This window comes from Anser anser, assembly GCF_964211835.1.
Source record: "Anser anser genome assembly, chromosome: 2".
Taxonomy (NCBI): domain Eukaryota; kingdom Metazoa; phylum Chordata; class Aves; order Anseriformes; family Anatidae; genus Anser; species Anser anser.
Window position 1 is genome coordinate 70331057 of NC_139721.1, and position 14702 is coordinate 70345758.

General features: G+C 39.6%; 1 protein-coding gene across 9 annotated transcripts in view; it reads right to left on the reverse strand.

The window, feature by feature from the left end:
• Window positions 1-799: 799 nt before the first annotated feature.
• FHOD3 (formin homology 2 domain containing 3) overlaps window positions 800-14702 on the reverse strand; it is a 410386-nt gene continuing 396483 nt past the window's right edge. For all 9 annotated transcript variants that reach the window (XM_083826789.1, XM_083826793.1, XM_083826785.1 and 6 more), the window contains one exon: window positions 800-6758. In XM_083826789.1, the coding sequence (XP_083682915.1) occupies window positions 6676-6758 (83 nt within the window). In that variant the 3' untranslated portion in view covers window positions 800-6675. The remainder of the gene's footprint in view (window positions 6759-14702) is intronic.

Sequence of the window (14702 nt, forward strand, 5' to 3'; positions counted from 1 at the left end):
GAGCCCCGCTCCTCACCACAGCCACCGAACCTGTGGGCAGGGCAGGCGCCAGAATCGCTGTGCTTCTTCTCAGTAGGGTCAGAGATTTTCTGGTTGCCGACTCAGTCTCTGAAGTGTTAGGAAATTGCAAGGAAGAAAGAATCAGACCCCAGCGATCAGGGCAAATGGCAAGAACATCACCTGTCCAGGTGCTCAGAGGTGGCCACCAGAAAATTATACAGCCGGGTGATGCATGCGATGTATTTCAGCCAAGTTAAAAGGCATGTCTCGTTTCACTGTCCACCTTTACAGTCCTGAAGCACTGGCAGACACAGCAAGTATTTCACATCTTGATGATGAGGTGATATGAAATGCTCCTCCACATACAGGTAGTCATTCATTTTATTTATATTTGCTTCTATAAATCTCATCCCTTACACAAAGTGCTCTGAACACAGAATATTTTTAAGACAGGAACCAACCCAGAGCCAGTGGCAGTGAGCAGTAACCCTTTATGTTTAGTGAGGATTTGTAGGGCTGGATTACTGAAATCCTTGAGAACCAGAGACACATTTTCATTTTCCTCACTCAAGATTAGGAACTGGATTCAAACTGCAAAATAGGGGGTAAAAAATCACTTTGTTATGCTCAGACCACCCAGGTGGTTTAATAATAGCCATTTTGTAGTCCACCTGTTAGCTTTGCAGGTACTTAGAGGATATGAAAAAAAACAACCCCAAAACCAATCCCCTTCCCACCCGTTTCTCACCAAAGCTCCCATCATTGGCTCCATGAACAAAAACAGAACCAGCACAGTCAGTGCCTTATAAAGCTTTATTGCAAGATGTGTTTACATAATGCTGTAGAGGTGAGCTTTTAAACTACTTATATCAAGAAATTTTGGACACAGGTCTGCGGTCAATTTTCCATATTGACCCTGCATGGCACAGAAAAAAAAAAAAAAAAAAGTGTGATTGCATCTTTCCAGACAGTAAAGTGAGGAGAGTGTGGGGAGAAGAGGCAGACAAAGGGTGTGTTAAAAAGAAAAACCCTCCTGGTTTACACTAAATGTGACAAAGCTTCTGAATGATGAATACAAACTGTAGGTGAGCTTTGTGTGTAGTAAAATCTGAAAGAGTAATTCAAGTTCTTTATGAAATAAAACTGAGAAACAAATATGCAGTTTCATAGACAATTAAATTTAACATAGAACAAATTTACCTAGAATGAGAAAACAACAAACAAAAACTCAACCAAACAAAAGGACCTGTAGATAATATCTCTGACCATGCATGGCTTGTTTTTTAAATTACAATTCACAGAATAACACTGCTGGAAAGCCTATTTTACACTATACTACACAGAACACAAAAAACATGAGTAGTGACATTTACACAATTTTACAGTATTTCTCCTTCGTCTAAGAAACACGTCCTTTTCTACTTTACATTTTTTTACAATTCCCAGCTCACAAAAAAAGGACACTATACGCGCAAAGACAGTCTTTAAAAAGGAGAAATGCACCCATTGCTACAAATAAACCTTTTCTTTCACAGAAGCCTCTGTGTTAGTGATTAAACAAAATATATCTCTATATGCCACTCAATGTGAAATGGACTAATTAGAAATATTTTTTTTTTTTTAATGCGTAAACATAGAACTATACAACATTTCTGAAACTCCTTGAATTACTTGCTATGGAACTACTAAACTGCTTGCCAAAAACCTCTTGCTATTGCATCTGAAATGCCAGTTCAGTCAGCTGCTGCCCCAGCCTTACATGTTGTTCATGCATTCGCAAATCAGATTCATTATTTTCCCATAATCAAACATTTTCCCTTACGAAAATGCTTCGGTTTATTTTCTTTCAGAGCCTGTAAGTACCTGGCAGTTTTCCCTGCAAAGAAACATCAACAGTCATAGTCCTTACAGCTTAGACAGTTTCTTGAGTCCAGATGCTGGAAATCCAGAGCTGTCTGAACGCGGTGCGGGGTCAAGCTCTCTGCCTGCATCGGCACGCACAGCTCGCCTTGAAGGTCGCGAGAGGAGCGGTGTACATGCCGTGAGTGTGCAGGAGCAAAGAGAGAGGAGAGATGTGCCCATGGACACTGTGCCCCTGCACGTCCTTTAGCTAAAGGCAGGTGGCACGAACACCTGCCTACAAGTGGTCACGGGAGGACAGCGGATGGGAAAATGCTGGGCTGCCTCCTTGTCCCCATTTCATCCGGATGAAGTCAAAGTGTTGCAAAAACAACAACACCCAGCCTACGCGCCCTTGAATAAAGACCAGCATCATTGATCAAATGGTTTTGACAGCGTTTTGGATAGATGCTGGCTTCTGCTGCACCACCAGGGACACCAGCATCAAGCAGACACCTGGCAAGAGGAATCACTGCAACTGCAGTGGCATTGAGCTGCTTACATTTGCTCTGTCCTCTGCTGCGACTTTTCAGCAGCTGCTAGCCAGGGTTTGCTAAGAGCGCAGCACACTGGGGACTGACGGTGCTGTCCTGCCTCGTTGCTATCTGCTCCCTCAGAGGGAACACAGCACCTTGCCGGAGGCCCTCGCTGATGGGTCATGTCAGGGCTCTGACTCCAAATTTCTGTTAAACTGGGGCATGAGTGCATATCTGGATACTTGCATGTGACTTTTTATTATGGGAAAACCGAAGTCTCGTCTACCTACAAATCTGGTGCCTTATTTTGCTAAGAGTAAATTAGTACAGACACTTACAATGAAGGGGGATCAAAAGAGAAAAAGAAATGTATTTTGAAAACTGCTTTTGACACTGCTTCTAGTCTTTATCAGAGCAAGAAAGACCCTCATTAAAACACCATTTTTTTGGTTGGTTTTGGATTACGGATAGGGATATACCAAAGAGAAGGGTCACATGGAGCAGCCAATGGGGTATAAAACATCTGGAATCCATGGGGCTGGTGCCTGGACTTACTGAATGGTGAGGAGCGATGCATTTAATTTTTGTGAGGGATCTTTCATTCCCAGCTGTGGCACACAGCATTCCCTGGGGGTGTTTCTTCACCACAGCCCTGTAACTGCTACTGAAAGTTATCCCTCATTTGGGAGTGAGGGAACACAAAGTATTTGTATACAGTCTGCTTTTAAACACCAAGGGACATGAAAGGAAATTAGGACAGCTTCCCTTTGGCGGCCATTTCATATGCTAAAGTTTACCTCAGCATCCTGATCAGGAAGGTATTAGGGTGACAGATGGACCGACAAGTTACTGGCAGCAGATGGGTGCTGAAATGAACACCAGTGATGACTCTGAGAACTTGGTGGAGACACAAAACCCTGGGCCCTAAATTTGCAACTGGCTGGTACTGTGAGAAAGGGGAAAGAGGTAGTTATTATGGCTGCAAGTGTTTTAAAATAGCCTCAATGGATCTCTAAGTGAGAAACGGGAACATACGTTACTAGATTGCATTTCCAAGACCTTTCTATTTGTCACAGAAATAAACCTCCTTTCACATGCATTTTAAAACAACTGGTATATCCTTATGGTGAGCTCTTTGGATGGTGAAGTGGCAGGCAGCAACTCAAATCCTGAAGGTTAGAACATGATTAGATAGAAAGAGGCATGCAAATATAGCCAATTCCTCCATTTCATCTGGAATCCACTGGTTAGATGAAGGGGAACAAATGTTATTCCCACAGTAGGACATACCAGCAGACTCAGGAGGAAATAATACCACCTTAAATATTAGCACATTGGGCTACTGGCCATTTTTAGGCAGAACTGAAACAAAACATTTCTGTAGTTATTGCATTGTCATTGTTTTTGAAAACACTGTTGCAGTAAACATTGCCAATGATGGATTAATCTTACTGCCTACTACTGCATAAACAAGAACAAATTATCCTTCAGAAAAACTGGTATCAGTTTTACGGGTAGATAGCAAAAGCTCAGGTAAAAGCACAGAAAAAACATAATGGAAAAACGGACAAGGAAGGATATACTTTACATGTATACAATAGCATCCAGCTAATCTGAAAGAAATTGGTATTTTTTTTCTTGACTTATTCCAACCCCATTCACCATATCTAATTTTCTCCTTGATAAGGAGTACATGAAATTTTGTAGAATTTTTGCAAAATTCCTGGAAAATACATACACCCAACTACTTAAAAGTCATCAGCAACATCATTTTTTCAGACACAGATGCTGCGCTGTGTCAAAATAAAACACAGATTGATTTCCTGTTAGCAAGCGGTCACCAACAGCTAGCCACTTTGCACATTCAGCATACTTTTATTAAAACATTACATTTGAAAAATGTTAGATTCTCTCCCTTCAATCATATATAGAACGTCTGTTGATGTAAATACATTTTGTTGCATTTGGGCTTCTTTTATCACTAAACAGGTATAACAGCTCAACATCATCATTACATTCAGGGTGTCTTCCTCTTTTTTCAGACCTCAAAGACCTCCACATACCCCCATTACCTTCCTTTCTTTGTTCAAAGCATCCTTAAAAGAGATTTTAAAATTCCATAAAGGTAAGCAGCACATAAGATCCACTTTCAAGCCCAGATGCTAATAGGTCTTGCTTATTTTACAGTGATATAGTTATATGCCGCTTCTTTCTACTTCCTGACCAGCTTCTGCCTTTTCATAGCTTTCCAATACACAACACATTTATTAATTACACAGCTACTGCCTTCTGCCTGCTTATAAAATTGGCCTTTTAGGAAACTGAGGGGAAAGCCACATCCAACTCAATGCCGTCCTTAAGAACCTTACTCACAAGTGACTTCTTACTCCACAGACCTTGACACATGAAGATCCAAGGCAACAGCAAATAAAGACTGAAATGTTACTACTAAGAGGGGAGACAGCATAGATAGGATGCTCCACCACAGATCTCATTGTAGTGCTGTCAACTACCTGGTTCTCTAATCACTTGGATGTTCTGTTCAATGTGACGTAATGGATGACCAAAGTTTCAAAGATTTATTCTGTTTAGTGCCAGTATCCTGTGCAATCTTCAGGGATTATCCTGTCCTTAATGAGAGTAAAGTAACATGTGGACATATCTGACCTACCTTGGGTGCCAGAAACAACATAGCTATGGCATTACAAGCCCAGCATAGACTAATTAATTCTGCTTTTCAAGTGTGTTTTGTTACCATGACGAAACTGCTACAGTTCCCCAGCTACCTGGTTTCAAGGAAGCCTCAGCTGCTACTGCTATGCACACCCCGCTTAATCTTCGAGTCTAAGGCAATGGAAAGATATGATCTTGTGCATCCTTGAGGATCAAGTGGTCATTTACAGACTTTGGCTTGAAAAGTTCCCTTTTATGTTACTGCTGTCTGCAGTTCTCTTCAAAATGCTTCAGCACTGGCTAGGGTGATTGTGTTCATTTCATCTTCACCAATGTGTATGTCCTCCACTTAAACGCAGATGAGTTGACTAAAGGTTCTTCAAATACACACGCTGAGGGCAATTACAAAAGTCAGTTATCAAACAGCGAGATAAGGGCAAGCATATTGGAGTGTTCACTGGGGTACCCTCTCCACTTGCATCAAGAATAATCACAAAACAAAGAGTAGAGAACAGCAAAAACACAGCAGGCTTTTAGCAGGGCCATTTCATATTCAGATCCATTACTTTGAAATAAAATCACCGCCACATTATCTTGCAGCAGAGAAAAGCAGCATGAAGGGCACAGGCAAGTGAACAAAACTTCTTGATCTTACCATCTGAATGCATTTAGCAAGTGTGTAAATTGTTCGTATAGTTTTCTCTGAAACTGTACAAATGGAAAGCATAGCCAAAGCTCATCAAGAGGGAAGTATTCTGTGACCTCTCCTCTGTGTGCATGGTGCTATGTACAGTATGAGTGTGTATTAATACACATGAATTTGGGATCCTAAACTTTCCACTTGTACTGCAGGCCATCTCCTGCCCCACAGGATGAATCCCTTTGAAAAACACTGAGTTCCTACAAAAAGACATTCTTTTCCTCCTGTCCAGGTGGAACTGTAAGGCCCCAGAGTGACAATCATGGTCCAGCTAGCTTCAGCAGGAGCATGACTTCACACCATGACTGTATGTGTAGAGATACACGCACACATATCCACACATTCATTCTGTACATATACAAAGGTACACATACATTTTTTACATTCTTTGGTGGCAAAATAAAAAATAAAAATAAAATAAAATAGAAAAAAAACACACCACAGGGTTGCACAGACTGTGTGTCTTTGCTTAATGAATCTGCTTCAGGAAAATTGGGGTCACTGTAACAGGAGTTATTTTGCCTCTTTAAGGACTGTTCATTGCATTGACAAAATGCCATACATTTACAATAACTAAAACAGGGCACAAGGAAAGCCAACGCAAACGCAGCTTACATAGTGACAGATAACTCAGAGAGAGCCCCCTCCTACCCACACCAACACACCACGAGAGAAGCAGGCGTAAGGTTTCACCTACAAGCACTCATATGCTTCCTCAGCTACTTGTCAGGATGTCGTGCTGGGCTGCGGCACACCCTTCTTCCGCCCTGCTGGTGGCGTTCCGCTTTGTGTTGCTTATTAACATCGAACTAATAGAGGATGGGACGTTGGGAGCAGCAGACAAGGCTGGCAGGACAGCGCCACACCAAAGGGTTGTCAGCCTGTGTGTTTCGGATGACGGCTCTTCTTGTTGCCACCTCTGGGATGTCAAACCTGCATCTCAGAGGTGCTGATGAGGCCCAGTGCTTTGGCTTCTTCCGGGGTCAGTCCGCTCTTTAGTGTCCTTCTCACTGCATGGCCATACGTTCCAAAAGTAGGCAAAATAAAAATAATAAAACAAAAGAAAATGCAATCAATTAAAAGTGATAATTACACAAGACTTTCAGCTGAAAAACACTTAATGTGCATGCTGAATCAAATCCAGAGTTGCTACGTACTCAGGTTCTCAAGTTCAGAAATACTGAGTAATGCCCTACGCCAAACCAAGGGGACCATCAATTACCCAGCAACTCCAAAAAGTCAGGCAAATAGCCATCTGTCATTTGACATTTAGACAACAAAGATTTCTAAGGAAATACCCCAGCATTTTAAGATTTTTTTTTTCTCTGAAATTGCATAAGTTGCTTCTCCGTCCATAGAAAGTATTATATGCCCTATTACCTCATAAAGAATTTTTAAAAGAGCTTTTGGATCTTTATAGATCTCAACTGAATTTATCACTATTAAATCCTACGTGAACCTTTCAAGGTGTAAACATAAACCTCTTAAACGTAAAAGATTAAAATATGATAATTTTATAGTCAATTCAAATCATTACAAATACAGTGCTCATACACACTCCACTTGCTTCTGTAATGTTCCCCCCCCAACCCCATCTGTATCATCTTTGTCATTAGTAGTCATTTGTTCAGCATTTTAGATGAATTTAAATGATAAATCTGGGTCAAATTTTTGTTTCTTAATTTGCTAAGAAGTGTTCTAAACAGTAACCATAACATAAACTTTTAAAATTTGCATTTTCATTCTTTATTCAGAAATAAGTGACTATATGACTGCACACACAGTCTTTGTTTTTCTGTTGCCAAGATTTCCAAGTGAATGCGTTTTAGCTCAAGATGCAAACAGGGTGTTCATGCCATAATTTAATATTCCTTAAGTACAAATGCACATTTAAAAGTTTAAGCTGCATGCAAAGTATAAACAATGACCACGTTAAACAAAATATACTCAGAGTCCCAAAATAATGAAGTCTAGAGGAAACTCTAGAGAAACAAATTGCAGACAGTGGTTGAGAACTTCTTGCATTGCTATCATCTAATATAATTAAGACCTCTAATTTGCGAAGATATTTACTCCATGGAACTGAAACTGGGTGGTCACATTCAAGGATCTAGCAGGAGTGAGAGGAGTGAATGGATCGGTACAGAAAACAAGGACTTAACAGAAAGGGAAAATACAGCATGGCCGAACACTTGATACCATGCAGGTAAGATGAATATGATCTATTATTTCCATCAACTACTGAAATTAAATGAACTTACAGTGCTACATGTATAATTGTTCCACCATTACCAAACACTTACTTGAAAGATTTCCTTCAAGATTGACTCCTTTCTCCTGCAGTAAAGTTTGCATAATTACTAAAGATCACCAGGAGTCTGCATGGAGCCTTTTTTGATAATCACTTTTTCCTACAATACTGATCAGCAACACCTTCCAAGTTTAACAATGCTTAGTTTAAAGCTGCACAGCATTAAATGCAACTGATAAAGCCAAGATTATGAAAGACTAAACAAGTGCTATCAGAAGAGCAAAACACTTCAAATATGCTTGGGTCTCCATGACGTTGGTTGAATACTCAACAGAGTTTTGAATCAGTCCTTGTCACTGGCACTCTCATATTTCTCAGATTTGATATACACATATCTACAGTGACAAATGTTCACTTCCAGATTCGAGAGTAAGACCTTAAGGTCTTATGGCCTCAGTGAATCATACAACGCTTATTTCTGTATCAAAATGAACTATACCAGGAGCAAAAGAACAGATACAAGAAAGCTGCAGCAGAAAATTTTCTCTCATTAAAAGGAAAGATTTCCCTGAGCTGTTCACCTGCTTAATTGCCTGCACTGCCTCTCTCCTGAACACATTTTTTTTTTCTGTACACTCTATAGCATGCAGCCAAAGAAGGCACCATAGGTAGCTTGGCCACCAACAGTGGAGTGGTATTAACATAGACTGATACATGTTGATTTTAAGAGCAGCTTTCTGGAAAGTTCACTAGACTCAAAATGGATTTGGACATTGCTCACTAAGAAATTGCTCTTCCTCTGTAAATATGAACTATCCCACAACAGCTATATTGTTGAAGCAAGGAAACTGTCACTTGTAAGAAAAAAACACGAGTACAAGAGACAAAACTTTCACCGGATGACTGCCTCGACAATATTACCTCTTCCCACGACAAGCAAAAGTGAACTGGCAAACTAAGTGCAGAACAAATTTCCAAACCAAATGTATTCATGACTGCTCTCACACACATCCCTGATACACTCAGACCGCAGTCATTCACTCCCGTTCACAATCGGAGCACAACCACCACTGTAAAACCAAGTTATTATTCTTGTCAGATGGTAAGACACAAACAGTGAGGGAACAAGCAATTTTTATTCCTATTTGTAAATGTTTTATAGGAACTGAGATACTCTGCTAATGGTGGGGTCAGGTACCGGAATAAGCCAAATCCTGGTCTTACTTATGCCGAAGTAAATTTGGAACAACATTCTTTAGGCCAGTGCAACTACTACTGCACATATGTGACTGTGACTCTTGACAACTGGAAAGGAAAACGTGTGCCTCTGTAACTTCCACCAAGCAGAATACAGCTGTTTCAATTCCTCCATCAGCCCAAGTTACGGAATTACTTACTAGTTTACTAGGAAAAGGCAAACAGATTTACAATAGCATATTGGTCTCTTTGAAGAAACTTTCATGAGTTTACTTTGAAATCATAACCAGTGCTACAATACCACAGCTGAAACCATCTTCATGGAAAACAAACAAACGAAAACAAACAAACAAACAAAAAAAAACCCCAACCAACCAAAAAAAAAAAAAAAAGGAAAAAAAGAAGGAAACAGAGGAGTTTTCTTTACATAAACAAGACTTCTCTCTGAATCTCCAGATGCAGACCTACTGAACAAACTAAAGTCTTAGTCTGAGAGCCTTGCATATAACCCCTGGATGACTTAAAAAAATACTGTATGCAGCATGTGACAAGGGCCAGTGCGCTGTGCTGGGTTTGCCACATGACACACAATGGAGACCAACCTCTGGTTTGTACTTTTTTTGTCACTGCAAAGCAAGAAGGAATGACAACACTCAGTGAATTGCTGGGACACATACAGTAGTAATTAAGCAAAAGAATCTCTTTGAAACCCTCAGCTGATCTAAGTTATCTCAGGTCTCTCCCTATAATACAGAGAAAGATAACTTGGATTTAAGACATCTCGTTGACCTGAGTTTTTAAGGTCGGAAGTTCTGAGGAAACAGCCCCAAACAATGCAAGAGCTTGGCAGTCACAATGAAACTGACAAGAAAATGGTTAATAAAAAGCAAAGATGTGAAGAATCTTGCCAATGACAGAATGGTTCCCATAAACACAGTCAGCTGCTGACTTGTATAAACTTAGCATGTGAGGCCAAATACTGCAAAGAACTGCAACTACTTGCTAGATTAAAGCTGTCCACCATCAACAAGCAACCTGAAGGATAACAGCTGAGAGAAATCATGTCCAGACTCAAATGAGTGACTTCTAGCTCCTGTGCCAAAGGCCAACCTGACATAGATGAATCCACTTGCAGTTTGCAGGACTTTGCACTTAGGGAGATGAAAGTGTCCTGATAAAGGGTATCTTTGTAAGAAAATTACATATAGTATGTGCAAATTACAGTACATTTCCTCATCTGACAATACAGCTGATGGATGCAGCATCAGTAGTAGCACAAGAGAGTTTCTCACTATTCTCTGCACTGGCTTGTGGGCTGTGAAGTCTTGTGGATGATGAAGCCAGAAGGTGGCTGAGTTATCTACAGGAGCAAGAACTACTCAGGGAGGTGGGCAAACCTTGTCTTGACATGCTGCTAAACAGATGTCCTCAGACTTTCTTCTATTTCCTCATAATGCATTTGGTAGGGTTCCTTCACATTAGGAGAGGTCAGGGACACGTTCAGTCATCAGAACCGAATGCAGAGAGATATTTTCCTTCCATGTTTTATAGGCATTGCAAAATTACATTTCTCAAACTAGATCTTCATTCTCCCCTCTTCATTGAACTCTGTCGTGTCTCTGGACTGGACTGGACTAGACATAATATCTTGGCTTGTAAAACTCTTGGCCTGCTGCAGATCACATTAAACTGAGTTATGGAATGTATTTTGGAGGCAGTGACAATAAAAATAAGGCTTTCAAATGACCTTTTAGGTTCTTTAAGCAATTTTTAAAACGTTTGCTAAAGAAACATAACATAGACAGAAAATAACTTTTACTCTTGTCACAATCAAGGACTGCTGAGATCCCATAACCAAGAAACCAAATGTTGTTTTTATGGGGTCAGAGGGTATGATATTCCTTGCTAATCAGGAAATCTAAAAATTTATTTTAAATCCTGGCAGAATACAATGTGCTTATGAGAAACCCAGTGAATTTGACTGTGTCTGTTGGGTCAGAATCTGCACGGATATACAGCCCTCGCAGAACACTGGGGATATTTAGAAGAAAAAAAAAATGATTCTCTAAGTGTAGATTTGTTAAAGAATATTATTATCTAGGGGTTGATTGTTTTTTAAAGGACAAATAGCATTCCTGATTTCCCTTCCTCCTACTTTTTTTTCTTTAAGATGCAACAAACAGTAAAAAACAGTCTTGCTGGTGCCATTTATTTTTACTTTTACAATGGCTTTTGGCATCTATGTTCACAACACTTGTATGGACAAATCATCTGAAATGCAGAATATTCCATACATAGATAGGACCATTTTTCTGCTTGAGAAGTCACAGACTTAGTGTCCTTCCTACTGTAAAAAGATGTGACAGCCACAGAACTTTCCTCTGGGCTCAACTGCCCAGGTAATGCAGCTGCTACTTGCTGATTTGGCACAAATAAAATTCTAGGTGGCTGTAAATTACACAGCAAGGAAAACAAGAAAGCAGATTGTAAGAGACAATACACACCAGCTTCATCATACTGTTTCACGTCATATTTCATATTTCATAGTTTTATTTTCTGTTACCCTTCTACATACAGCTTGCGCACTCAGTCTATTTTCTCTTATATTCAATATATTATCTTGGACTTTATTCTGAAGAGTCCAGCAATTGCAATTTGCAACACAAAAGTTTAATCCAGACACCCTTGATCATATTCTTTCCTTTTAATCTTTTTCTGCATTTGTTTATTTTTATCACTGTCTATATAAGCCATGCTTATGCCTAATTATGCATGTATCATTGCTTAGTACTAGCAGGCATAGATGCCTAAAAAAATTATGTGTAGAGATTTTCTCACAGGGATTTGTAGGTGAATTTCTGGGTTTATTGAGCACCTCTCTGAAGAAGTACAGCCAACTTATATGTGGTCTTGGCCTGGGTGAGCGGCACAGAAAGCTCCAGGAAACAATGTATTGCTGCCCTGCAGCTCGGCTTCACAGATGGCACAAGTCTCTCCTAACAAGAAACTATAATTCAGCCATCTCCTGGTGTAATATATGTTGTCAGTGACATAAAGAGTATAGCAGTGGAAATGGACTAAGTGGGATGTTCTGTATGAAAAGCTTAACTTGAGTTTAATCTGTAGGTAGCTTACATTTTAAGGAACAAAAAGTAACATTGCTTTAGAGAACACGAAGATACTGCTTTTCAAGTAATACTTGACATGCAGTTGAAACTGCATGTTGAATTAACTGGGTTTCCAGCTTCGTGTATTTCACGTCACCATTTGTATGGTGCCAACAGTAAAGAGAAAAGGACATAACTCTTTCCTCAAAAACCTTCTATGACAAAAACAACAAACACAAAACCACCCACTCTAATCTTTAGGATGTCTCTGAATGCCACTGTAAAAAGTTACAACTAAAAGCAATCCTGCCACCATCCCTTTCATCATTTCTCCCACTTAACTTCATCAGTCAGAAGTGATTCCACTATTAATATGTGAAGCATCGAGAGCACAGACCTCAAACACAATTGAGTCTGAATGTAAGCACTATATAAGACTAGACTATACATTAACAATGCACAGGACAAAAAAGGCAGGAAATAGGATACAGAAAGTAAGCCATCTAACACAAGTGCTTTGGGCATGCAGCCTTTAAATTCCATTTCAATTTTTAAAATGACTTTCAGTCTATTTTAAAATGATATATTATTAGGTAATAGACTTTCGCTAAGCAGGTAGCTCAGGCTAATAAACAGAGCTGTCTGCTCAGGAGTGACTTGGCAGAGCAGTGTGACCATGTTTGAACAGATGGGTTCTGGGGAACGCAAATCAATTACCCCCTTCGGGAATCTGTGCTGGCAAACACAGCAGCAGAGGGGATCAGTTCTACAAACCCATCAGATTAAAAATAACTATGATCACAAAAATCTTGTAGTTATGCTAATGAGGTGGTGTAATTCTCCCTAGAGAAAGCCATAAATATATATATATATATATATATAAACTTTTTGACATGTTGCTGAGGAAAGATAAATTCAAAGTAGCTTTGTGTAGACCATTTTTTCATCTCATAACAAGACTTCCCTTCAAATGCATTTGACACTCGCATTCAAGCGTAGTTAAGATTCCTGCCTTCAGAGATCCTCGTGTTAAACTTCTTCATGGCAGCAGAGGGCTCTCTTTGGCAGCTGTGGTATCACTATGGTCTCCTGGAAAGCTCCATCAGAGATCGTTTCTGTCAATCCACTTCTTTTGTAAGACTTGAAAAGCAACCTTGTACTTCCTTATCTTTTCTCAGTCTCGGAAACACATGTGCTTTCCATAACAACAGTGTAATCTTGTCAGCCAACATCTCACTGCTTCTGATTTCTTATTTGGATGCTGAAAATAATTATCTTTCAGGAAGGAAAAATGTATGTATAAGGTGTACTGCTGATCAGTAGTAAACTTGAAAGCCATATTATCACAGAAAGAAACCTAACAAAATACTTATCCTATCAACTTTAGGCTAACAGTGCGCAACTCAACCATGTATTAGTTTTTTAATACTCATAACTTAACTATCCCAATTTTGGGAATGAATCCTGTAACAAGAATTCAAAAGCCTTGACATATACCTTTATAATATGCCAACTAAGAGCTAAACAGGGTAATATAAATGAATTAACTGACACAGTGAATAGCAAACTGGTAAAAGTGAGATCAACTATTTGTATCTCATGGAAGATGCAAACTAACGAAGTAAAACTAACTTTTTCTACAGAATTACATGTGGGAATGTACCAAAAGTGTAAATCATAGCAAAAGTATTTGAAATTAAAATTTCAATACAAAACTTCTGCAACCAGGGAACAAGAACAGCTCCTGCATATACTGACATCACTTGCTTTTTACCAACTGCTCACTGCTTGCCAGTTTCTCCCACACTACTTTCGCTTCTTTCTTGTAATAAAGAAAGTGCCATTTGGCCGAGAAGAGATACCCAGAGCAATTCCAGCACTTGTAAGTGCTAGTCTAGAAGTGCAGCGGAAGTTGCAGATCACTCACTTCTTTTTTGTTCTCCCAGTGGCTGTGACACAGCACAAGGATGTGGCAATGGCCTGGCTAAGCTGTGGAATCCTGCTGGGACATGCTTCACCAGCTACCAGGATGTACTCTTTGCTCAGACCAAAATCTGAGCTGTGGTCACCTCTTCCTCCACAGAGTAGCATGTCTGGGCAAGGCATTTAATCACACAAAGTGGTGGTCACTCTAAAATCACTAGGGACAATTCACTGCAGTGGCAGTTTTCTCCTTGTACCTACATCATCTCCTCCGTGTTTCTGTTAATGTAAAATGTGAATGTCTGTATAGTGCTCAATATCTCTGTCTTCTCCCTATGGGGACAATAAGTACTTTTTTTTTTTTTTTAAATAAATCACGTTTTTAATTCTGATATCCTATATCTATGCAATGATCTCTGCAATGAAGTATGCAATGATCTATGCAATGAACTCTGATCAACTTAAGGAATGTACTG